The sequence below is a fragment of the Aotus nancymaae genome, unplaced genomic scaffold (genome assembly GCF_030222135.1).
Source record: "Aotus nancymaae isolate 86718 unplaced genomic scaffold, 86718_ANA_hifiasm-v0.15.2.pri h1tg000021l, whole genome shotgun sequence".
NCBI classification, from domain to species: domain Eukaryota; kingdom Metazoa; phylum Chordata; class Mammalia; order Primates; family Aotidae; genus Aotus; species Aotus nancymaae.
Window position 1 is genome coordinate 20,727,348 of NW_026988433.1, and position 27,293 is coordinate 20,754,640.

The 27,293-nt window shown below is 42.2% G+C and overlaps 1 protein-coding gene across 4 annotated transcripts in view; it reads right to left on the minus strand.

Annotated features, from left to right (window-relative positions):
* The window catches only part of PTPN11 (protein tyrosine phosphatase non-receptor type 11), a 95,537-nt gene that overhangs the window by 51,384 nt on the left and 16,860 nt on the right, over positions 1 to 27,293 (minus strand). For 2 of the 4 annotated variants that reach the window (XM_012469033.3, XM_064379803.1), the window contains exons 2-6: positions 20,624 to 20,746; positions 15,049 to 15,243; positions 11,897 to 12,089; positions 10,511 to 10,627; positions 9,094 to 9,207 (exon numbers count right to left, since the gene is read on the minus strand). In XM_012469033.3, coding sequence (XP_012324456.2) covers positions 9,094 to 9,207; positions 10,511 to 10,627; positions 11,897 to 12,089; positions 15,049 to 15,243; positions 20,624 to 20,746 — 742 coding nt within the window. The remainder of the gene's footprint in view (positions 1 to 9,093; positions 9,208 to 10,510; positions 10,628 to 11,896; positions 12,090 to 15,048; positions 15,244 to 20,623; positions 20,747 to 27,293) is intronic. The other 2 variants (XM_064379805.1, XM_064379804.1) reach the window with 1 other exon arrangement.

Below are 27,293 nucleotides of genomic sequence, written 5' to 3' on the forward strand. Positions count from 1 at the left end.
TATTTACACAGATCACAAATGGGCAATCTGTTGGACACGGTGGTGTGTGCCTGTAATTCCAGCCTCTCAGGAGGATCATATGAGCCAAGAAGTTCAAGGCTGTAGCACACTGTGACAGTGCCTGTAAAGAGCCACTGCACTCCAGTCTGGGCAAGACAGCAAGACCCCATCTCTTAAAAAAATTAATAACTGGCCAGGCGCGGTGGCTCACGCCTGTAATCCCAATACTTTGGGAGGCCAAGGAAGGCAAATCATTTGAGGTCAGGAGTTTGAGACCAGCCTGGCCAACACAGAAAAACCCCATCCCTACTAAAAATACAAAAAAATTAGCTGGGCGTGGTAGTGTGTGTCTGTAATCCCAGCTATTTGGGTGGCTGAGGCACAAGAATCACTTGAACCCAGGAGTCAGAGGTTGCAGTGAGCTGAGATCACACACTGTACTCCTGCTTGGGCAACAGAATAAGACTCTATCTCTCTGAGTGGGCATTGGACATTAAATAAAATAAAAGAAAATAAAAGGATAAGACTCCATCTTAAAAAAAATTAATAACTAATAAAAATTCAAATAAAAAAAGAAATAGGCAATCTGTAGGGAAAAAAAAATCAAAGACTTGAGTTTGCAATCTCTAGATCACACAACATATCCTAGAAGAAAATCATCAACATGCATTTATTTTAGCAGCAAAGGAGAAAAGAACCAAAGAGCTTCACAAGAGACTTCACATTTTAAAGTGCATCAAAGGCAAAAGTAATGTCTTCTGGGTAGAGATACCTGAAATGACACGTAAAATTTTACAGAACACCAGGAGCCGGGCACAGAGACAACTCAGAGTTAAATTACCAATGGCATAGCAATTGAGAGTTCTGGTTTGTTTTAAAGACTATCAGAGCATACTGTAAGAAGAAAGTAATCCCAGATTAATCACCTTCCAGGAAACAACTAAAGTACAATCACTAAAATAATAATGCCTTGCTATTGTGAATCAAACTTCAGCTTCTGAGGATTTAGATTATAATGAGTATCTGCTTCCAAGTTTCTAATTTTTTCAATAATGGCTTGTTCTGTTCTTAGCCTTATTTCCCTGGTTCCAACCTCAAAGGGCAATTTTTTAAAACAGATTGAATTTGGAAGCAGGTACACAGGAGATCAAGAAAGCAGGCCATCAGTGATTTAGATATAGCTTCAGTTTCCAAGAAACATTAAAGCTCTAATTTGGTCCACGACAATTTTACCACCTCAGTCTGACCTCTATGGAGAACCTGTAGAGTACAGATGTGATGTCGTTATTTTCTATTTCCCTCTAAAGTCAACTCAGTTTTTCCCTTTCGTTGTTAATAATGTATAAAAGATGACCACAATTTGAGATGTGACAGTGTGAGATCATCAGGTCAGCATTTAAAACCAACCATCTTTTTCCACAGCCAGAAGAGTCAGGCTAAGAGTTCCTTCTAAGCTCACATCTTGACACCACCAATGGAATTTGCAAAAAAATACCCCATTGCCACAAGAGCTCTTTGTGAAAGTCTGACTTTGTTCCTAAGCTTTGTTCTAAGTAAACCTAGTGTTAAAGAAGTTGCCATGGTACCAGATAACCTGTAATGTTTTTGTTTTAAAGAAATTAATTTTTGCCAGGTGTGGTGGCTCACACTTTAGGAGGCCAAGGCAGAAGAATCCCTTGAGCCCAAGAGTTTGAGACCAGCCTGGGCAATATAGCAAGACACTGTCTCTATTTTTCTTCTTTTTTTTTTTTTGCTTTGTGTATCTATTTTTTTAATAATTTTTAAATGTTTAAAAAATATATTTTAAAAATGCTGTAATTTTTAAGTTCACAGTCATTTACACAAATGATCAACTCAGCTATCATTTGTCAAGGAAGTATAAGATTCTATTATATCTAGTTTACAAAATAGCTCACTATTTTTTATATTTAACCAAAATTTTAATTAAAACAAGTAGTTTGCAAATGTTATATATGCTAAAAGGTTAAAGCATGCTAAACAAAGTCATGTATAATGTATAATAAAAGTTAAAGATGAATAGTAACCACCATTTTTTAATATGAAACATAAAAAATGTTAGTATTAGCAGTAGTCAGCAAAAGTAAAACAGGATGCATATGCAAGGCTGTTCACTATAATCCTCTTTGTAATACATTTGGAAACTACCCAAATGCCCATCAATAGGTTGCATAAACTATGGTACAAATACACAGTGGATTACTATGTAGTGAAAAAATGAATGATGACTATCTCTAGACACTACTATGGAGTGATGTCCAGGATATTTTAAAAAGCAAGGTTAGAAAAAAGTATGTAAAGTTACATCCCGTTTAAGAAAAAGTGGGATATGAGAATATCTTCTTATATTTTTTAAATGTAATGATAAACCATAATTTTTTATACTATGGCTGAAATATAGAAAGGAAAGGACAAGGACAGAAGGCAGACTTCTTTGAATATATTTGTTTTTTCAATTTGACTATCAAAGCCAATATTTGTGTAATTATAAATGAAGCTTAACAGAAGGAGATTTTTTAAATGAAACAAATAAACTAACCATATACACAGTTAGCATATAGCCACACAGAAAGAAGGACAATTACAAATGAGTCTAAAGCACAGGAATATTTTCATATTTTTTTTTAAAAAACAGGGTCCCTGTTGTCACCCTGGAGTACAGCGTCACAATCACATCTCAATGCAGCTTCAAACTCCTGGGCTTAAGCCTACTCTCACCACCACCTCTCAATAGCTGGAACTACAGGTATGTGCCACCACGTCTGGTTAGTTTTTAATTTCATTTTGTAGAGACAGGGTTTCACTATATTGCCCAGGCTGCTCTCAAACTCCTGGGCTCCAGAGATCCTCCCTTCTTGGCCTTCCAAAGCGCTGGGATTACAGGCATGAGCCACTGTGCCCAGCACGATACAGTAACTTGACGACACATCTCTGAAGGATTTTTTGAAAACTGCAAAAAATATTAAACTGTTTTCAGTAACATTATTCTGAGACTGTTGTGTGTAATGTGAGATTTAAAAAGTGAGCAATCTTATGGCTTCAAGAAGTAGGATTTTTGGCACTAGAGAAAGGAGATACATGGGTAAGATCAATGAGGTTAGTAAAAATGCTGAAGCTCTCAGTTTGATTTGGAAGTATTAACTGAACCCATAATCTATTTTAAATCAGGAAAAAAAAAAAATCTGGCCAGGCTCGTTGGCTCATGCCTGTCGTGTACCTATAATCCCAGCACACTGGGAGGCCAGGGCAGGAGGATCACTTAAGCTCTGAAGTTCGAGACCAGCCTGAGCAACATAGTAAGACCACATCTCTAATAAAAATTAAAAAAAAAAAATTAGCTGGGCATTGTGGTGTGTACCTGTAGTTTCAGCTACTCAGGAGGCTGAGGTAGAAAGATTGCTTGAACCCAAACACTCAAGACCAGCCTGGGCAACAAAGTAAGATCTCATCTCTACAAAAAAATCAAAAAATTAGCCAGGCATGGTGACATGCACCTGTGGTCCCAACTACACAGGAAGTTGAGGCAGGAGGATCACTTGAGCCCAAGAGTTTGCGGCTGTGTGTTTGCGCCACTGCACACCAGCCTGAGCAACACAGCAAGACTCTGCCCCAAAAAAGAAAAAAGAAAAGAAAGGAAAACTGCTTAGTAAGAAGAAAGAAATCAACCCTTGGTAATGAAAAGCTTTTTATAGCGAGATTCCAACCTAACAAAGTAAGAAGAATGATAAAATTACAATATCTCTACCATATAGTCCCTTATGAATTAATGCATCTAAGTAATAATGATCAGGAGCTGTTAAGAAAATCAGAAAAGAAACAACAGGACATAAGCACCTCCTGGTACACTACCATACATGTTGCCTTGTCAAAGAAAACTTGTATCCAATAAGGTCTCCACATATACCAACTTACAAGAAATACAAGAGATGGATATATGGTTAAGTCCACCACAGAGAGGCACTCAGCAAAATCCACACTGTAAGTAACTCTCAGGAAAAAGGATCTGCTTTCTTGAAAAGCAGAAAAGAAAGAGAGAGAGGGAAAGAAGACAGAAAGAGAGATGGAAGGGGCATCAAAATATTCAAAGGGACTTAAGATTTTTAAATCAGAAATACTATGAGACTTAGCCAACACTGTGTTCAATAATAAGAAAAATTACTGAACCAAATTTTTTTAAATTATAAGACAATTGGTATAATCTGAACAATGATCGGTTTTGTGATGCATTTTTTATGGATTCTACAAATACTGAAATATTTATAAATTTAAAAAATGATGTCAGGGATAATTGATAAAGCTGATAATGGCATATCGGGATCCTTTATATGAATCTGTTTTATACAGATTTGAAATTTTTTCATAATCAAGGTAGAAGAAAGCATTCCCAATTCAAACAAATTCCTGCCAGGCACGGTGACTCATGCCTGTAATCCCAGCACTTTGGGAGGCCGAGGTGGGTGGATCATCTGAGGTCAGAAGTTTGAGATCAGCGTGGCCAATATGGCGAAACCCCATCTCTACTAAAAATACAAAAAGTAGCCAGGTAAGGTGGTGGGCACCTGTAGTTCCAGCTACTCAGGAGGCTGAGGCAGGAGAATCACTTGAGCCCAGGAGGCAGAGGTTGCAGAGAGCCGAGAGTGCACCACTGCACTCCAGCCTGGGTAACAGAGTGAGACTCCCTCTAAAAAGAAAAAAAAAACAAATTGCGTGTGTGTGTGTCTGTGTGTGTGTGTCTGTGTGTGTGTGAATGGCAATCAGGAAAATGTGAATAGTGACTGATATATGTTAATATTAAAGATTTACTGTTAATAGTTTTAGATATGATAATGATATTCAGGTTATAATTTTTTGAAATAAAATAGTTACAGATTAAATGATATATAAGATTTGCAGTCAGGCGCAGTGGCTCACACCTGTAATCCCAGCACTTTGGGAGGCCAATGGGGGCTGATCACCTGAGGTCGGGAGTTCGAGACCAGTCTGACCAATATGGAGAAACTCCATCCTTACTAAAAATACAAAATTAGCCAGGCATGGTGGTGCATGCCTGTAATCTCAGCTATTCGGCAGGCTGACAGATGAGAATCACTCGAACCCGGGAGGCAGAGGTTGCAGGGAACCAAGATTGTGCCATTGCACTCCAGCCTGGGCAACAAAAGTGAAACTCTATCTCAAAAAAAAAAAAACAAGATTTGCTCCAAGGCCAGGAGCAGTGCCTCACACCTATAATCCCAACCTATATTCCCAGCACTTTGGGAGGCCCAGGCAGGCGGGTAGATCACCTGAGGTCAGGAGTTCAAGACCAGCCTGGCCAACATAGTGAAAACCCCATCCCTACTAAAAATACAAAAATTAGCTGGGTGTGGTGGCACATGCCGTAATCCCGGTTACTCAAGAGGCTGAAGAACAAGAATCACTTGAACCCGAGAGGCAGAGGTTGTATGTAGTGAGCTAAGATCAAGCTACCGTACTCCAGCCTAGGGGATAGAGAGAGACTCTGTTTCAAAAAAAAAAAAGTTTGCTTCAAGACAAGTCAGGGCTGGGAGAGTGAATGGGACATAGTCGAAAAAGATTGGTCATAATATCAACAGTTGTTAATGCTGAGTATCAGGTATACTGCTGTAACTATTCCATTCTCTGTACTTTTGCGTATAATTCAAATTTTCTGCACTCAAAAGTTTTGGAAAAATCAGTCTTCCATTCAATTTTGATGAGAGGTTTCTAAAACTTCTGTATCTCCCCATCTTGCCTCATGAGGCTTGATGAAGGTGAAATGAAGTGAACATAATGAAATGAATGACAACTGAAATGCTGCCTTTTATTATCTAGGCAGGTGGGGCACAAGGAAGGCAATAGTGAGCTTGAGATCCCAAAATTCTGACTCACTATGTTTATCATAAAATGTTTTTGGGGGGACAAGGTCTGACTCTGTTGCCCAGGCTGGAATGCAGTGGAGTGATCTCAGCTCATTGCAGCCTCAACTTCCCAGGTTCAAGCAATCCTCCTACCTCAACCTCAGAGTAGCTTGGACTGCAGGTGTGCACCACTAAACCGGACTACTTTTTGTATTTTTTGTAGAGACAGGGTTTTACCATGTTGCCCAGGCTGGTCTCAAACTCCTGGATTCAAGTGATCCACCTGCCTCACCCTCTCAAAGTGCTGAGATTACAGGAGTGAGCCACCACGCCCAGCCTATCATCACTTTTTCATTGATGCTTTTCATCACTGTTTTCCTTCTCTCAACTAGAAGATCCCTTTAAAGGCAGGAACCCTGTCTGTCTTCTTCACTAGTGTCTCCAAAGCCTAACCCAATACCTGAGATAAGAGAATAATTCAAGTTTCTGTTCAGCAATGTTAAGCAAAAACTCAGAATGTTCTTTTTTTTTTTTTGAGATGTAGTTTCACTCTTATTGCCCAGGCTGAGTGCAATGGCACAATCTTGGCTCACCACAACCTCCGCCTCCCAAGTTCATGTGATTCTCCTGCCTCAGCCTCCCGAGTAGCTGGGATTACAGGCATGCGCCACCATGCCCGGCTAATTTTTTGTATTTTCAGTAGAGACGGGGTTTCACCATTTTGGTCAGGCTGGTTTCAAACTCCCAACCTCAGGTGATCTGCCCACCTCAGCCTCCTAAAGTGCTGGGATTACAGGCATGAGCCACAGGCCTGGCCGACTCAGAATGTTCTATTCTGCACTCCTCCCCAGTGCTGGAATTCAACCAATATCTGTGGTATGGGCCAGGCACAGCAGCTCAAGCCTGGAATCCCAATACTTTGAGAGGCAAAGATGGGAGAATTGCTTGAGCTTTGGAATTCAAGACTAACCTGGGTAACACAGTGAGACCGCATATCTACAAAAAATAAAAAAATTAGCCAGGTATGGTGGCGCACACCTGTAGTCTGAGCTACTCAGGAGGCTGAGGTGAGAGGATGGTATAAGCCCAGGAGTTAGACGCTGCAGTGAGCTATGATCGCACACTGTACTCCAGTCTAAGCAGCAAAGTGAGACCCTGTCTCATGAAAAAAAAAAAAAAAAAAACACCTGTGGTATGTTTACTTAACCTCCCTTAGGCCCCTCAGCTGAAAAATGGAAAATCATATCTATCTCAGCAAGTGTTCAGACATACTGTGGCTAAAGGACTTTATTTGCGCAGTCATTCACTTATTCATTCATTCCACAAATATTTATAAATTGTAGTCCTACAAAAAGCATAAAATAATCATTCCCATAATACAGAACAGAAAAATAAAATGATGTAAACATGAGTTAAATGTAAATACTCATTCAACAAACATTTATGGAGTTTCTGTTGTATACCAGGCACTGTGCTAGGTGCTGGAAACAACTGCAAAGGTAAATATTCCAGAATCATCGTTTTTGAAGTTTTCTGTCAAATGGATGACGAGAAAATGAAAGAAATCACATTATCAATGGGTAAGTGACATAGAAAAGTGTAACGGGAACACAGCACATTCCCATCAGGGACATTCTCCAACCCAACTTAGTTTCAGGAAAAAAATCAATTTACTTAAAGTCAGGAAACAACAGATCCTAGAGAGGATGTGGAAAACTAGGAAGGCTTTTACACTGTTGGTGGGAGTCTAAATTAGTTCAACCATTGTGGAAGACAGTGTGGCAATTCCTCAAGGATCTAGAACTAGAAATACCATTTAACCCAGCAATCCCATTACTGGGTATACACCCAAAGGATTATAAATCATTCTACTATAAAGATACATGCACACATATGTTTACTGCAGCACTATTTACAATAGCAAAGACTTGAAACCAACCCAAATGCCCATCGATGATAGACTGAATAAAGAAAATGTGGCACATATACACCATGGAATACTATGCAGCCATAAAAAAGAATGAGTTCATGTCCTTTGCAGGGTCATGGATGAAGCTGGAAACCATCATTCTTAGCAAACTAACACAGGAACAGAAAACCAAACACCACATGTTCTCACTCATAAGTGGGAGTCGAACAATGAGAACACATGGACACAGGGAGGAGAATATCACAAACGCTGTCAGGGGATGCCGGGGGAAGGAAAGGGAGAGCATCAGGACAAATACCTAACACAAAAGGGGCTTGAAACCTAGATGATGGGTTGATATGTGCAGCAAACCACCATGGCACATGTATACCCATGTAACAAACCTCCACTTTCTATACATGTATCCCAGAACCTAAAGTATGATAAACAAAAATAATTTTTAAAAAATCAGTTCACTTAACTTACCAGAGTTATCAATTTGAACTCTGAAATTAAAGCCACTATATTTGGCAAGTCAAGGCAGGTGGATCACTTGAGCCCAAAGGTTCAAAACCAGCCTGGGCAACATTGCAAAACCCCATCTCTACAAAAAAACACAAAAATTAGACAGGCATGGTGTCATGTGCCTGTACTCCCAGCTACTCAGGAAGCTGAAGCAGGAGGATCACTTGGGCCCAAGAGTTCAAGACCAGCCTGGAGAACACTGTAAAACATCATCTCTACCAAAAATACAAAAATTAGCAGGGCATGGTGGCATGTGCCTATAGTCCCAGCTACTCAGGAGGCTGAGATGGGAGGATCACTTGAGCCCAGGAAGGTCAAGGCTATATAGTGAGCCGAAATCACACCACTATACTCCAGCTTCAGCGACAGAGCGAGACCCTGTCTCCAAAAAAAAGCCACCACAAGGTGTTTCTTTAACTCACACTCATTTGCTGCACTAAAGCTATAGATTCTTTCTAAAGACCCCAGTGCATGTTGGAAATCTTCCAGAGAAATTAGATCCTTTTGTTTCTTTGAGACTTTGCCACCAGTCCAAACCAAAAGAGCCAAATGGAGCTGTTGGCGCATCCACTGACTACTCATTGCCAACTCCCTTCCCTCAGAACACAATGCTCTTCTATTTCGAAGAAGCCCTCTCAGCAACTTGTTCCATGTCAATCAATGGCCGAATTTAAAAAAGAACGTCAGTTTCAAGTCTCTCAGGTCCAATTCCAAACACAAGACCAACTTCTCCTCCACTAAAAATAGGACGTAACAACTCATGTAAAAACAGTTTTAATAACTTACCTCAAATTCTTCCCAAAAGCCTTGTTTGACTTTATCTGTGGTCTCAGCTAATTTGCTTAGTTCTCGAACTCTGCTTTCTATTTCAGCAGCATTTATACGAGTCGTGTTAAGGGGCTGATCAAGTATGGCAGTTGACGTAAAATAAAGAAAATATTACAGAAAAGAGTGTTAATGCAAAAAAAACAAAAACTTCTATGTTGATATTCATAAAGGCAAAGACAGAGGGTTCGTAGGACCAAATAATTCATAATAAAAGTTTTCAAATAGTTTCACTTTCTTTTCTGTTCTGCCAGGAAATTTATCTTTCTTCAGTCTCCACGTACGCTTACTTTACTCTGCTGATATAAATTTAAGCCTATTTTTCTTTATGAATAGACCATAACATTATGGTCTATTCTTTATTAATAGACCACAACAACATTATTTAGAGATATTATATCATTTGCCACTATCACAAAGGTGAACTTTGAAATAACAATGCCAAAGTGAACAAGTGAGGTTACCTAAAGGTAACCAGAAGTAGATCGATAATGAAAACTTGCTTTAAAACTCTGTATTGCCTTAGGCCAGGCACAGTGGCTTATGCCTGTAATCCCAGCACTTTGGGAGGCTATGGCGGGCAGATCACTTGAGGTCAGGAGCTCAATACCAGCCTGGCTAACATGATGAAACCCTATCTCTTCTAAAAATACAAAAATTGACTAGATGTGGTGGTACCACCTATAATCCTAGCTACTTAGGAAGCTGAAGCAAGAAAATCTCTTGAATCCGGGACACGGAGGCAGTGAGCCGAGAATGCACCACTGTACTCCAGCCTGGGTAACAGAGCAGAACTCCGTCTTAAAACAAACAAACAAACAAAAAAACCTCTGTAAAGTCTTTTACAGATAAATATGGGAATTATATAAATCTGGAATATGTTTCTAAGTACTATAGGAGGCAGCCAGTGAGTGAAGTCATAATAAGAAAGCTTTAGGGCCGGGTACAGTGGCTCACACCTGTAATCCCAGCACTTTGGGAGGCCAAGGTAGGGAGATCACCCGAGGTCAGGAATTCAAGACCAGTCTGGCCAACATGGTGAAACCCAATTTCTATTAAAAATGCAAAAATTAGCCAGGCATGGTGGCGGGTGCCCGTAGTCCCAGCTACTCAGGAGACTGAGGCAGGAGAATCACTTGAACCCAGGAAGCAGAGGTTGCAGTGAGCCAAGACTGTATCACTGCACACTCCAGACTGGGTGACAGAGTGAGACTCTGTCGCAAAAAAAAAAAAAAAGAGTTGATCATGAGTTGAAGCTGTGATGGGTACATGGAAGCTGATGACACTACTCTGTCTACCTCTGTATGTTTGCAAAATTCTCTATTAGGATTTTGTTTAAGTTTTTAAGGAGAAAGCTTGAGCTTTCCTATCCACTCACCTGCTTGAGTTGTAGTACTGTACCCAATGTTTCCACCATAGGATTCTTCTTGTAATGTTCCACAAGATCTGTCAAAGAATCAAACCGTTCTCCTCCACCAACATCGTATTTCAGTTCCTTTCAAGTTAAACAGATGACATTTATTATTTGTTACCCTTATGTTACATTAGTGTTTTCAAGCATTCTCATGTTCACTGCAGCATTATTCACAATAGCCAGCATATGGAGACAACTTAAATGTCCATCAAAAAACAGACAATAGGCTGGATGCAGTGACTCATGCCTATAATCCCAGCACTTTGGGAGGCCAAGGTGGGCAGATCACTTGAGGTCAGGAGTTCAAGATCAACCTGGCCAACATGGTGAAACCCCATCTCCACTAAAAACACAAAAATTAGCCAGGCACAGTGGTGGGTACCTGTAATCCCAGCTACTCAGGAGGCTGAGGCACAAGGATTGCCTGGGCCCAAGAGGCAGAGGTTGCAGTGAGCCAACTGCACTTCAGCCTGGGCAACAGAGTTAGACTCCAACTCAAAACAAAAGATAAATAATAAAAACTGTGGTGTGTGTATATAAATATACTAAAAGCGTAAATATACTCAATATACTAGTATCATAAGTATAATAGTAAATATGCTAATATGGTAACTATACTAATATACTAAAGTAAAATAAAAGCATAGACAACCTTGACTAAGTGAGCAAAGAAAATCTGACTTTGAACCAGGCACAGTAGCTCGCACCTGTAATCCTAACACTTTGGGAGGTTGAAGTGAGCAGGCCCCTTGAGCCCTAGTTCAAGACCACTCTAGGCAATATGGTGAAAACACCATCTCTACAAAAAATACAAACACTAGCTGAGCATGATGACACACACCTGTAGCCCCAGCTACTCAAGAAGCTGAAGGAAGATCAACTGAGCCCAGGGAGGTTGAGGCTGCAGTTAGCCATGACCATATCACTGCACTCCAGCCTGGGTGACAGAGGAAGACCCAGTCTCAAATGAATAAGTCAGTAAATAATGAATGAATGAATGAATGAATGAGAGAAAGAGAGAGAGAGAAACAAAGAAACAAAGAAAGAGAAAAAAGAAAAAAGGAAAGAAGGAAGGCAGGAAGGAAAAGAAAGAAAGAAAATCTGACTTTAAGTATAATGGTGTCTGTCCTCTTCCAGCAGAAAAATCACCCAAAGATTTGGGGCACCATACCCAACGGGGTGAAACCCCATCTCTAGGTGACAGAGCAAGACCCTGTTTCAAAAAAAGAAAGAAAGAAGTGTTTTTAAAAAGACAATTTGACTTTGAATGTAATGGTGTCTGTCTTCTTCCAGCAGAAAAATCACCCAAAGACAACATCTTGCCAGACTCATAGTTCAACTGAGATGTACCTGACAGCGAATCATGACATGGGTCACTTTAGACTTGCCGTCATTGCTCTCCCCTTTGTCATCACCGGTGCGCACAGAGAGAACAAAATCTCCAGGGTGGCTCTGGCTCTCTCGTACAAGAAAGCTACCATGCTTTCCTTTTTCAGTTAATAATTTCTCTGCTTCTTTCCCAGAGAGGTGTCCATGAAACCACCTAAATTTTTTTAAAAATAAAAAAGAATTTAGTTCTGCTGTGGGTTCATGTTGTTCTTTCACAAAACTACTATATATAGTCAGCTCTCCTAAACACAATTAAAAAATAGACACATTCCTCCAAGGGATTGATCAATCCCACCTGAGACAGAAAATGGGCATCCCATGCAGGCAGGAAAAACCGCAAAGATGGTAACAATGACCACTAATGTTACAGAACAGATTTTACAGTAAAAAGAAAAAAAAAATGACCACTAAACTTAAGTGAGTCCACAGTCCTTTACAGACAAATGCCCCCGATCTTTCCTGTTTTCTTTAAAATCACTCCTCTTGCCGGGCACAGTGGCTCACGCCTGTAATCCCAACACTTTGGGAGGCCGAGGCGGGTGGATCACGAGGTCAAGAGATCGAGACCATCCTGGTCAACATGATGAAACCCCGTCTCTACTAAAAATACAAAAAATTAGCTGGGCATGGTGGCGCGTGCCTGTAATCCCAGCTACTCAGGAGGCTGAGGCAGGAGAATTGCCTGAACCCAGGAGGCGGAGGTTGCGGTGAGCCGAGATTGTGCCATTGCACTCCAGTCTGGGTAACAAGAGCGAAACTCCGTCTTAAAAAAATAAATAAATAAAATAAAATAAAATAAAATCACTCCTCTTTTAAAAATGCAATTTGCCATTCGTCCATTGCCCAATCTTAAAAGGACTAAACTATTTAATCACAGCCATTTAAAGAAGTTATAAGCCAGGCACGGTGGCTTATGCCTGTAATCCCAACACTTTGGAAGGCCAAGGCAGAAGGATCGCTTGAGGCCAGGAATTCAGGAGCAGTCTGGACAACATAGTGAAATCCTTGTCTCTAAGAAAAAATTAACAATTAGCCTGGCACAGTGGTATGTGCCTATAATCTCAGCTACACAGAAGGCTGAGGCAGGAGGAACACTTGAGTCCAGGAAGTCGAGGCTGCAGAGAGCTATGATCATGCCACTACACTCCAGCTTGGGTGACAAGCAAGACCCTGTCTCAAAAAAAAGGCAGCTGGACACGATGGCTCATGCCTGTTAATCCCAGCACTCGGAAAGCCGAAGTGAGTGGATCATCTGAGGTCAGAAGTTCGAGACCAGCCTGACCAACATGGTGAAACCCATCTCTGCTAAAAATGCAAAATTATCTGAGTGTGCCTGTAATCCCAGCTACGCAGGAGGCTGAAGCAGAAGAATCACTTGAACTCAGGAGGCGGAGGTTGCAGTGAGCCGAGATGGTGCCATTGCACTCCAGCTTGGGCGACAAGAGCGATACTCCATCTCAAAATAAATAAATAAATACTTTTTTAAAAGTCAAAATAAAGAAGTTATGATAAAAAGTTATAATAGAGGCAGGCGCGGTGGCTCACACCTATTATCTCAGCACTTTGAGAGGCTGCGGTGGGCAGATCACCTGAAGTCAGGAGTTCGAGACCTCCCTGGCCAACATGACAAAACCCTGTCTCTACTAAAACACAAAAATTAACCAGGCATGGTGGCATGTGCCTGTAGGCCCAGCTACTCAGGAGGCGGAGGCAACAGAATCATTTGAACCAGAAGGCAGAGGTTGTAGTGAGCCAAGATTGCACCACTGCACTCCAGCCTGGGTGACAGAGTGAGACTCCATCTCAAAAAAAAAAAAGAAAGAAAGAAAAAATTGTAATAGAGACATTTTGAATGTTTGTCCTTGCTTTGGCACATGAACACTCAAAAAGCATCTTCATTATAAATTAATTCAAGCATTCCAACCTTTTCCATGTATACAACCTATACTACAACAGCCTCCAGTGTCTTTGGACTATATCTGGGTGATCATCTCAAACTGTGAAATGCACATAAGACTTGGAGTAAAAATGACTTGGAGTAAACATATTGCTCCAACCAGCAATATCAATACACTTAAGTCTGAATGAGGCCCAGGAATCTGCATTTTAACCAGCATATCAGACAATCCTGATGTAGGCATCCAAGGCCATCCAAGGACAGACTTTCAGACAATCCTGCTCCATGTTACTACGGGAAACATTTTAACATAGTCCTATTAATAAAGTGGCTTTTTCCCTCAGGATCTTGGTCAGAAAGCAAACACTATCATGGCAGGTGGTGTTAATGGTTCATCATCAAAGGAATAAACTTTGAGTTACTTTTCTTCCACACTCAAATAAAAACAGCAAAATTTAGAAGTAAACTGCACAGATAGCCTTTTGCCTGAAGCTACAGTGGTAGCTACAGAAACAAATTATCAGCACATAATAGCATTTTGACATAAAGGTGTAAGCTGAAAAATCATACCTGAAGACACAAAATATACAAACTAATTAAGAGATTCTGAATTTGCACCAAGTCAGAGAGAAGATTGGGAATGTACAAAATGAATACAATTAATAAATAAGCCAAGTCCATGCTTCCATCAGCCTAGTTCCAACACAGGGGGAAAGACCTCTAAAATAACACAATTCTCTCTCAGCACGGTCATTCTCACATAATTGTGGATGTAACATTAAAAGAACTGATGAAAAAGCTGATCCTCAGTTCTCTGCTTTTCTACTTCTGAGCTTAAACTGACATCTGTTGGTGACATTGCTGAATAACTGGTCAAAAGCCACCACAGAGAACTGCTGCTATTTTTGTGTCTCCAGTATCATTTGTTTTCCTCTAATAACTCTCAAAGATTATCCACTGAAGTTCAGTAAGTCTTAAAACTCAGACATGTACCATTTAAATGCAGGAATAGCATGCGACCCCTATAGGATAAGTGTAAGTAACACAAATTGAAGTTTTTGCAAAAAAAAAAAAAAAAAGGTACTCTGAGAATAATTTGATGTTACCAGTCTTACTTTACTAATTCTTTAAAGATTACAGCTCAAAAACCAGTCACAAGCCTTGGAGTCAGAGAGTCATAAGGAGCAGACTTTGTGGTCACTAAAATGTTACTGACCTTTCAGAGGTAGGATCTGCACAGTTCAGAGGATATTTAAGCTCAATAACATCTCCATTCTTCTCTTTTAATTGCCCATGATGTTCCATGTAATACTGGACCAACTCAGCCAAAGTGGCAAACTTCTCCCCTCCATACAGGTCATAGTAATCACCAGTGTTCTGAATCTTGATGTGGGTGACAGCTCCATTTCTTCTAAAATAGTCCATTGGAAGGGGAGGCAAGGGAACAAATAAAGAGTTACACCAGTAAAATCAGATCTCATGTTCCATGTCAGATTTCCCCTAAATGTTGAAAGAAACCCAAGGAACGAATTTACCCATTCCCTGTAAGAAATACAATGGGTGAAATAACCACAATGTCAACCAACTCAACACAAAGGTCTTTATTACTTTCTTTACCTTGTATATCTTCTATTTTGAATGACTGGCCTATCAGATTGCAGATATTAAGTGACAATAACTGTTCTCAGCATTAACTGATCAAAGTCATGTATAATTAAAGTCAAAATTAAACATACACTTACTTTGTAATGCAACAAATCCACCCCTAAGTATTTTGCCCAAAAGAAGCAAAACCGTATAGCTACCAAAACACTTGTACAGGCCAAGCACGGTGGCTCATGTCTGTAACCCTAGCACTTTGGGAGGCAGAGGTGAGTGGATCACACGGTCAGGTATTCAAGACCAGCCTGGCCAACATGGCGAAAGCCCATCTCTATTAAAAATACAAAAATTAGCCACACACCCCGAAGGCGAAGGTTGTAGTAAGCCGAGATTGTGCTACCATGCTCCAGCCTGGGCGACAGAGTGAGACTCTGTCTCAAAAAAAAAAAAAAAAAAAAAAAACTTGTACAAAAATACTGTCACTTTATTCATAATAGAAAAAAATATTGTTTTTTAATCATAAATGTATAGTGCTACATTAGTATTTATACAATAGAATACTATGCATTGCAAAAATTGCTGCATTAGTATTCATAAAATTGAATACTAATGCAGCAATTAAAAAAAAACATTGAAGGCTGGGCTGGTGGCTCATGCCTGTAATCCCAGCACTTTGGGAGGCTGAGGTGAGCAGATCAGCTGAGGTCAGGAGTTCAAGATCAGCCTGGCCAACAAAGTGAAACCCCGCCCCTACTAAAAATAAAAAAATTAGCCAGGCATGATGGCATGCATCTGTAATCCCAGCTACTGGGGAGGCTGAGGCAGGAGAATCGCTTGAACTCAGGAGGTGAAGGTTGTCGTGATCAGAGATCATGCCACTACACTCCAGCCTGGGCAACAGAGCAAGACTCCATCTCAAAAAAAAAAAAGGCGAAGCACAGAGACTCACACCTGTAATCCCAGCACTTTGGGAAGCCAAGGCGGGAGGATCACCAGAGGTCAGGAGTTCGAGACCAGCCTGATCAACATGGAAAAACCCTGTCTCTACTAAAAACACAAAATTACCTATGGGTGGTGGCACATGCCAGTAATTCCAGATACTCGGGAGGCTGAGGCAGGAGAATCACTTGAACCCAGGAGGCAGAGTTTGCAGTGAGCTGAGAACACACTACTGCACTCCAGCCTGGGCAACAATAGCAAAACTCCATCTCAAAAAAAAAAAAAAAACAAAATTCAATGACACATACATGGATGAATCTCAAAAGCATTATGTTTAGGAAAAGCAACCAGACACGAAAAAATATACACTATTTGTATTCATTTATGTAACATATAAGCAAAACTAGTCTATGGGGATAGAAATGAGAAGAATGGGTGCCTCTTGGACTGAAGAAGACTGGAAAGGAACACAGAGGAACTCTCCATGGTGATGGAAATATTATATATTTTGATTAGGGTGTTGGTAACATGAATAAATACATTTATCAGAACTCATTTTAGGCCAGACATAGTCGCTCACACCTGTAATCCTAGCACTTTGGGAGGCTGAGGTAGGCTGACTGCCTGAGTTCAGGAGTTCGAGACCTGCCTGAGCAACATGGCAAAACCCTGTCTCTACTAAAAATATAAAATTAGCCAGGTGTGGTGGCGCATGCCTGTAGTCCCAGCCACTCAGGAGGCTACAGAATGAGACTCACTTGAACCCGGGAGGCAGAGACTGCAGTGAGCTGAGACAGCGCCACTTCACTCCAGTCTGGGTGACAAAGTGAAACTCTGTCTTAAAAAAAAAAAAAACACCTAATTTCACTTGCTGGGTGTGATGGCATACACCTCTAGTCACAGCTACTTGGAAGACTGAGGTTGGAGGATCACTTGAGCCCAGGATTTAAGGCCAGCCTGGGTAACATATCAAGATATTGTCTCAAAAAAAAAAAATTAATTTGTTTAAAAAAAAAAAAAGAACGAGGCAAGAGGATTGCTTAAGGCTAGGAGTTCAAGGCTATAATACCCTATGATCACATCTAGGAATAGACACTGCACTCCAGCCTGGCAACATAGCAAGACCCCATCATAATGTAAACAAAAAAACAAAAGCCTCATCTCACTGTACATTTAAGATACTATATATGACCATATTTTAAAAAATCATTTTAAAGACACATGTAATGACACAGTTTCCAACATGAGGTACTGTTATCCCAAAAGCACAAAACAACATATGCAAAAGGTTACTATAGTCATTGAGGCATTACATATCATTTAAAAATATTGGACACAACTAAATCGCTACCTGCTGGTGATTGTATACAGAAGTTACGAAATGTTCGCCCAATAGAGTGCTATGCAGCTGATTAAAAAGATGAGAGAGAGCATTAAAAAATTTCGGTAAGTGAAAAAAATTACAAAGAAATATATTTAATGTTCTACTTGATGTGTAAAAATAAAAGTAAAATAGCAAGAAAAATATATATTTGCTTATTTTTGTAAAAAGAAACAGGGCCGGACATGGTGGCTCATGCCTATAATCCCAGCACTTTGGGAGGCTGAGGCAGGCAGATTCCTTGAGACCAGGAGTTTGAGATCAGCCTGGACAACATGGAGAAACCACATCTCTACTAAAAATACAAAAATTAACTGGGCGTAGTGGTGTACTCCTGTAATCCCAGCTACTTAGGTGGCTGAGTTACAAAAATCACTTGAACTCAGGAGGCAGAGGTTGCAGTGAGCCAAGATTGCACCACCACTCTCCTGCCTGGGCAGCAGAGCAAGACTATCTCAAAAAAAAAAAAGAAAAGAAAAAGAATGATAAACAAGAAAAAGAAGGATGTCAGTCATAAAAGAATTGTGAAGTGACAAAAAAAAACAAAGGCCGGGGGTGGTGGCTCATGCCTGTAATCCCAGCACTTTGAGAGGCCAAGCCAGGCAGATCGTTTGAGGTCGTCAGGAGTTCAAGACCAGCCTGGTCAACATGATGAAACCCCATCTCTACTAAAAATATAAAATTTAGCTGGGTGTGGTGGCGTGCATCTGTAATCCCAGCTACTTGGGAGGCTGAGGCAGGAGAATCACTTGAACCCAGGAGGTAGAGGTTTCAGCGAGCCAAGATCACACCATTGCACTCCAGCCTGGGCAAAAAGAGCAAAACTCTGTCTCAAAAAAAAAAAAAAAAAAAAAAAAAATTAGATCTGTATCAACCAGCATAGAGCTCCAAAAAAATTTAAGTTGCAAAATGATACATAGATAATAAATCCATGTATATGAGTTTTTAAAACACACAGACCAACTTTATATTGTTCATACACAGTACACATGCAGTATACAACTATAAAAACATGTTCATGAAGAATATATGCCAACCTCTTGGTGGTTTCCTCTGTGGAAACAGGGAGGGAAATGGGCCTGGGCAGGGAAACAAAGGGGACCACAACTTCCTCAGTCATGTTTTACTTGTTGATAAAGGAAAGCAAGCTGAAGAAACCTTTAAAAATTTTTTTCGCCGGGCGCGGTGGCTCAAGCCTGTAATCCCAGCACTTTGGGAGGCCGAGGCGGGTGGATCACGAGGTCAACAGATCGAGACCATCCTGGTCAACATGGTGAAACCCCGTCTCTACTAAAGATACAAAAAAATTAGCTGGGCATGGTGGCGTGTGCCTGTAATCCCAGCTACTCAGGAGGCTGAGGCAGGAGAATTGCCTGAACCCAGGAGGCGGAGGTTGCGGTGAGCCGAGATCGCGCCATTGCACTCCAGCCTGGGTAACAAGAGCGAAACTCCGTCTCAAAAAAAAAAAAAAAAAAAAAAAAAAAAAAGGCCGGGCGCGGTGGCTCAAGCCTGTAATCCCAGCACTTTGGGAGGCCGAGGCGGGTGGATCACGAGGTCAAGAGATCGAGACCATCCTGGTCAACATGGTGAAACCCCGTCTCTATTAATACAAAAAAACAAATTAGCTGGGCACGGTGGCGCGTGCCTGTAATCCCAGCTACTCAGGAGGCTGAGGCAGGAGAATTGCCTGAACCCAGGAGGCAGAGGTTGCGGTGAGCCGAGATCGCGCCATTGCACTCCAGCCTGGGTAACAAGAGCGAGACTCCGTCTCAAAAAAAAAAAAAAAAAAAAAAAAAAAAAAAAAAATTTTTTTCTTTTTTTTGAGATGGAGTCTTGCTCTGTCACCAAGCTGGAGCACAGTGGCACAGTCTCGGCTCACAACAACCTCTGCCTCCCGGGTTCAAGCGATTCTTCCACCTCAGCCTCCTGAGTAGCTGGGACAACAGGAGCATGCCAAACGCCTGGCTAATTTTTGTATTTTTAGTAAAGATGGGGTTTTACCATGTTGGCCAGGATGGTCTCGATCTCTTGACCTTGTGATCCACCTGCCTCGGCCTCCCAAAGTGCTGGGATTACAGGCATGAGCCACCGCGCCCAGCCTAAAAAATATTTTTCTAAGAAATCAACAGAGTCTGATTGTGGTGGCTCACACCTGTAATCCCAACACTTTGGGAGGCTGAGGCAGGAGGGTCACTTGAGGCTAAGAGTTAAAGATCAGACTGGGTAATACAATGAGACCTCATCTATACAGAAAAATATTTTTTAAAAATGCTGGGCATGGTGGCACAAGCCTGGAGTCCCAGCTACCCAGGAGGCTGAGACAGGAGGATCACTTGAGCCCAGGAGTTCAAGGCTACAGTAAGCTGTGATCGCATCGCTGCACTCCAGCCTGGACAAGAGAGCAAGAGCTTGTCTCAAAAAAAGAAGGCCAGGCTAACGTTTTGGGAGGCCAAGGCAGAAGAATTGCTTGAGGCCAGGAGTTCAAGAACAACCTGGCCAACATTGGAAGATCCCGTCTCTATTTAAAAAATTAAAAAGAAATAAAATTTTAAAAGAAATCAACAGGAGGGGGAAAAAATGCAGAAACCAGGTTCAAGATGTGTGGAACAATGCTCAAGTACTGGAGGGCTTAAGAACTTCTATGACCTGCTCCAACTCACCTTCCATGAGGTCTCAGTGGGAGAAGAAAGGTCCCACTTATTCCCCTTCTGCTGAATGTCCAGGAGGCCACTCCCCAAGCTGGAAGGCAGCCCAGGGCTGAGAGAAGGCCTTCAAACTCCAAATGCAGGCAACAAGCTGTCCAAGCATGGTTTTATCACTTCCTACCTGGAAAATACTCACAGGATTCTCTCTTGTAATTCCAACTTACCTAACGGAAAGTGTGAAGTCTCCAGGGTTACTTTTACTAGGCCTTGCCAAAAAACTGCCATCAACTCCTCTTGTCAATAGTAGGTTTTCTGCCTCCACACCAGTGATATTTGGGTGAAACCATCTTAAAAAGAAAGAATAATAAAAAACATGACACTCTGTCAGCACTACTTTCCACATCAACAGAGCTAAGACACATTATGAGCAGAATAGCTTTAAAAAATACAAATCAAGACCTTCCCTGTCCCTTCCCCTTCTTCTCCTTTGTCAATGCCTCTTTCCTGCCTTTCCCTTGGTAGGGACCTGGGATTCTGCTAGCACAGTAGGTGGGGCTGCAGACACGATCAGAGGGACTAGGGCTGGAGTATTAAGACGGTGCACTAATGGGACCAGGCCCAAGAAAACAGACCACGCGGCCACAAGACTGAGCACATGGAATAAGAATAAATAAATTACAGGCCAGGGGCAGTGGCTCACGCCTGTATTCCCAGCATTTTGAGAGGCTGAGGCGGGCAGATCACCTGAGGTGGGCAGTTTGAGACCAGCCTGACCAACATCGAGAAACTCGTCTCTACTAAAAATACAAAATTAGCCGGGTATGGTGGCGCATGCCTGTAATCCCAGCTACTCAGGAGGCTGAGGCAGAAGGATCACTTCAACCCAGGAGGTCAAAGTTACAGTGAGCCATGATCACGCCACTGCATTCCAGCCTGGATGACAGAGCAACACCGTATCTCCAAAAAAAAAAAAAGAAAAAAAGTAGCCAACAGGATTTGTGAATGGATTACATACAAAACGGAAAAGAAAGAATGGAACAATTTTAACTCCAAGGCAAGGGTTTTGGGCCAAGGAAACTAGAAGATTGAAGGTACTGTGTATGAGATGCAGAAAAGGTGGGTAGAGGAAAATCAAATATTAAACTTGGTACATGTGAAATCTGAGGTACCTACTAGTCCCCAAAGCTTCTGTTACATAGTAAGCAGTAAATATTAGATACTAACACCATCATAATTTTCATAATAAATATAAGATTTTTTTTTTTGAGGCAGTCTTGCTCTGTCATCCAGGCTGGAATGCAGTGAAGCAATCTTGGCTCACTGCAACCTCGACCTCCCACCTCAGCCTCTCAAGTAGTTGGGATTACAGGAATGTGCCACCATTCCCAGCTAATTTTTGTATCTTTAATAGAAACAGTTTTCACCGTGTTGGCCAGGCTGCTCTCGAACTCCTGGTCTCAAGTGATCTGCCCACCTTGGCCTCCCAAAGTGCTGGGACCACAGGCATAAGCCACTGCACCCAGCCAATATAAGACTGTTTCGACAATAACTAATCATGTTGACCATGATGGTCTCCATCTCTTGACCTCGTGATCCACCCGCCTCAGCCTCCCAAAGTGCTGGGATTACAGGCATGAGCCACCGCGCCCGGCTGGTCTTGAATTCTTAACCTCAGGTGATCTGCCCACCTCAGCCTCCCAAAGTGCTGGGATTACAGGCATGAGCCACCATGCCCAACCTATTTTTAATTTTTTTCTATAACACCTTATTGGCATTTGGGGGAGGAATCTTGGTATCATTCTGATTAGCTGTCTTAAAGAAAAATTGTTAAGGCTCAGACCAAAATAATGAAATATTCATTTGGTTTTTACTCTCTCTGAAAGCCTGTCAGAAGATTAAGTTTAGGCACAGGGGCTCATGCTTGTAATCCCAGCACTTTGGGAGGCCGAGATGGGCGGACTACCTAAGGTGAGAAGTTTGAGACCAGCTTGAACAACATGGCGAAACCCGGTCTCTACTAAAAATACAAAAATTGCCCGGGTGTGGCGGCACACAGTAATCCCAGCTACTCAGGAGGCTGAGGTAGGAGAATCGCTTGAACCCAGGAGGTGGAGGTTGCAATGAGACGAGATCACGCCACTGCACTTCAGCCTAGGTGACAGAGCGAGACTCTGCCTTAAAAAAAAATAAAAATAAAAAAGGCCAGGCATGGTGGCTCATGCCTGTAATCCCAGCACTTTGTGATGCCAAGGCAGGTGAATCACGAAGTCAGGAGTTCAAGACCAGCCTGGGCAAGATGGTGAAACTCTATCTCTATTAAAAATACAAAAATTAGCTGGGCGTGATGGCAGGCACCTGTAATCCCAGCTACTCGGGAGGAAGAGAATTGCTTGAACCCAGGAGGCAGAGGTGGCAGTGAGCAGAGATCATGCCACTGCATTCCAGCCTGGGTGACAGAGTAGACTCTATCTCAAAAAAAAAAAAAATTGAGACAGAATATCACCCAGGAAAATGTCAACCTCAATTTATGTGATGCCTGTTATTCTAACATCCAATACTTTGCATTCAGTATGGTTAAACTATTCAGTTTAAAAAAAAAAAAAAAAAAACCCTTCCTTGCAGCTTCTTTGATCTGTGGTTCCCACATAGATGCCCAGAGCTCTAAGAAATCAAAAGTAATGACAATGGGCTTCTAGCTATTTATAATTTTTCAAAAAGGTATAGTAAAACTCTTACATTAAGCTTCAGTTTGTCTACCTACATAAGGGAATTAAAATGTCAACTCTCTTTTGCTTTTGGCTGCAAAACAATTATGTTAATTGGGTGTGGCAGTTAGAAACTGAGTGGCATATGTGCCTTCTACCAAGAGGAAAAAAAAATGGAAAAACTAATTATTATATAATACAGGTTTGGAGACCAAATCTTTCAGAATATTGGGTTTATGGTCTGTCCTTTTTTTAAAAAAAAAAAAAAAAAAAAGATTGGCCACCACACTCCAGCTAGGGCAACAGAGTGAGACTCCATCTCAAAATATATATATTTTTTTCTTTTTTTCTTAAAAAAAGGACAATCCTGCCAGGCGTGGTGGCTCACGCCTGTAATCCCAGCACTTTGAGAGGCTGAGGCAGGTGGATCACGAGGTCAAGAGATCGAGACCATCCTGGTCAACATGGTGAAACCTCGTCTCTACTAAAAATACAAAAAATTAGCTGGGCATGGTGGTGCGTGCCTGTAATCCCAGTTACTCAGGAGGCTGAGGCAGGAGAATTGCCTGAACCCAGGAAGCGGAGGTTGCGGTGAGCCGAGATCGCGCCATTGCACTCCAGCCTGGGTAACAAGAGCGAAACTCCGTCTCAAAAAAAAAAAAAAAAGGACAATCCCTTCCCCAAATGACAGGCTGGGAATCACTAACACATGGTGGCAAACCCTTAAGGGTAGGGTTTAGACTCTGGTGCCAGGTTGTCTTGGTCTGAATTCCAGCTCTCTGTGACCCTGGGCTAGTTATGTAACCTCTCTGTTAAGTCCTATAAAATGGAAAGTGTAATCCCAGCACTTTGGGAGGCCGAGGCGGGTGGATCAAGAGGTCGAAAGATTGAGACCATCCCAGCTAACACTGGGCGTGGTGGCGCTCGCCTGTAGTCCCAGCTACTTGGGAGGCTGAGACAGGAGAATTGCTTAAACCCAGAAGCCGGAGATTGCAGTGAGCCAAGATCACGCCGCTCCAGCCTGGGCGACAAGAGCAAGACTTCATCTCAAAAAATAGGAAAAAAATACTAAAATTAGCCAAGTGTGGTGGGGTGCACCTGTGGTCTCAGCTGCTCAGGAGGCTGAAGTTTCAGTGAGCAGAGATTGCACCACTATACTCCAGTCTGGGCAACAGAGCAAGACTTCATCTCAAAAAATAAAAAATAAAAAAATTAGCCAGGGATGGTGGCATGCTCCTGTAGTTACAGCTACTCAGAAGACTGAGGCGGCAAGGTCACCTAATCCCAGTAGCTTGAAGATGCAGTGAGCTATGATCAAGACGCCACTGCACTCCAGCCAGGACAAGAGTGAGACCCTGTCTCTAAAAAACACATACAAGAAAACAATAAACAAAACGACATGAAAACCACACCCTCAAAAGAATGCCCAAACTTCCAGGGTTACCTGTAAGTAAAAAAAGAAAATATACCAAATATCAGTGAGTGACTGCTCATCCTCCTACTCCAAGCCTTTATGCAAAACAAGAGCATTTTGAGAAAAACAGCATGGTGTAGAGAATAGGGTAGCTAGTAGCAGGCCTGAAATTGCTCTAAAACCACCTCCAGAAACAGAAAGTCCACCCGAAGTGTGAAAATACTTCTGGTACATCAGAGCCCTGTTTATGGAAAGGGGCATGATTCCAGGGGGAAAGACTAAAAAGTTCTGGAAATAAATCAGAAAATCTAGAACAAATGTGTAATTTTTCAGGGAAATGCAGTCTACAAAAATTAATCCATTAGAGTAAGAAAACTTAGACCAATCTGTTTAAAAAAAAAAAAAACAACAACAACAGAGGGAGCCTCTCTGAACCTATTCTGGTTGAGGGGCTACCTGATTAAAAATAAGAAAAAATAGAGAAAACAATTAAGGAACTACAGCACAGAAAATCATCAGGCCCAGATGGTTTCCCAATGGAATTCTACTAAACCTTCAAAGACCAAAGAGTCCCAATTCTTAAAATTACTCCCAAGTACTAAAAAGAAAGGAAAACTTCCAACTTCCTTTTACAAAGTAATGACTTTCTTTTGTTTTTTTTTTTTGAGACAGAGTCTCACTCTGTCGCCCAGGCTGGAGTACAGTGGCATGATCTCGGCTCACTGCAACCTCCGCCTCCCAGGTTCAAGTGATTCTCCTGCCTCAGTCTCCCAAGTAGCTGGAACTACAGGTGCGGCCACCACGCCCCGCGAATTTTTGTATTTTTAGTAGAGACGGGGGTTTCACCATATTGGCCAGGCTGGTCTCCAACTCCTGACTTTGTGATCTACCCACCTCGGTCTCTCAAGGTGCTGGGATTACAGGCGTGAGCCACCGCGCCCGGCTGAAGCAGAATTTCTAAACAAAATATAAACAGAATCCAATACCACATTTAGGAAATAATTTACCCTAACCAAGTGGTTAGAACCATATATCAGAATAAATTCTAGGCCGGGGACGGTGGCTCACGCCTGTAATCCCAGCACTTTAGGAGGCCAAGGTGAGTGGATCACCTGAGGTCAGGAGTTTGAGACAAGCCTGACCAACATGGTAAAACTCCGTCGCTAATAAAAGTAGGAAAACTACCTGGGCGTGGTGGCGCATGCCTGTAATCTCAGCTACTGCGAAGGCTGAGGCAGGAGAATCGCCTGAATCCGGGAAGCAGAGGTTGCAGTGAGCTGAGATCATGCCACTGCACTCCAGTCTGGGCAACAGAGCGCGACTCCATCTCAAAAAAAAAAAAAAAAAAAAAAGAGGCCGGGCGCGGTGGCTCACGCCTGTAATCCCAACACTTTGGGAGGCCGAGGCGGGTGGATCACGAGGTCAGGAGATCGAGACCATCCTGGTCAACATGGTGAAACCCCGTCTCTACTAAAAATACAAAAAATTAGCTGGGCATGGTGGCGCATGCCTGTAATCCCAGCTGCTCAGGAGGCTGAGGCAGGAGAATTGCCTGAACCCAGGAGACGGAGGTTGCGGTGAGCCGAGATCGCTCCATTGCACTCAAGCCTGGGTAATAAGGGCGAAACTCCGTCTCAAAAAAAAAAAAAAAAAAAAGAATAAATTGTAAATAGATTAAAAATCTAAATGTGGGTGGGGCGCAGCGGCTCACGCCTGTAATCCCAGCACTTTGGGAGACCAAGGCAGGTGGATCACTTGGGGTCAGGAGTTCGAGATCAGACTGGCCAACATGGCGAAACCCCACCTCTATTAAAAAAAAAAAAAAAAATTAGCCACACCTTGGGCGCTGGGCCTGCACGCATGCGCGTGGCTTGTTGGGGGGGCGCTTCACTGCGCAGGCGCCGAGCAGTCACGGCGCCTCCAATCAGCTCTGGAGTACATCTGGTGTCCCTAAGATGGAGTCTCACTCTGTCGCCCAGGCTGGAGTGCAATGGCGAGATCTCGGCTCACTGCAACCGCCGCCTCCCAAGTTCAAGCGATTCTCTTGCCTCAGCCTCCTGAGTGGCTGGGATTATAGGCGCGCACCACCACACCCGGCTAATTTTTGTATTTTTTAGTAGAGACAGGGTTTTACCATGTTGGTCAGGCTGGTCTCGAACTCGTGATCTCGTGATCCACCCGCCTCGGCCTCCCAAAGTGCTGAAACTACAGGTGACACCACTGCACCCAGCCGAGATGACCGTTTTTTATTTCATGATGTAGTCTTTTCCACGTTCCTTCACATATGCATGCATACATTCATTCATTCATTCTCTCCCTCAGCTCTTCTTTCCCCCAGTCCTTGCCTATACATTCACACACATGTGTGCACAAACACATATGCAGAGTCTCTTTCCATCATGTATGATACACATACGTAAACTTTAAAGGCTTTCCATGACTCAAAATCCAGGTGTAACTAAGAAAAAAATTTGATAAATCTGAAATAATTTTAACATCACCTTTCATCAACAATTCAATTGCTTTTTTTTTTTTTTTTTTTTTTTTGAGACAGTCTCACTCCGTCACCAGGCGCCAGGCTGGAGTGCAGTGGCACAACCTCGGCTCACTGCAACCTCCGCCTCCCGGGTTCAAGCAATTCTCCTGCCTCAGCCTCCCGAGTAGCTGGGACCACAGGTGCGCGCCACCACGCCCAGCTAATTTTTTTGTATTTTTAGTAGAGACGGGGTTTCACCATGTTGGCCAGGATGGTCTCGATCTCTTGACCTCGTGATC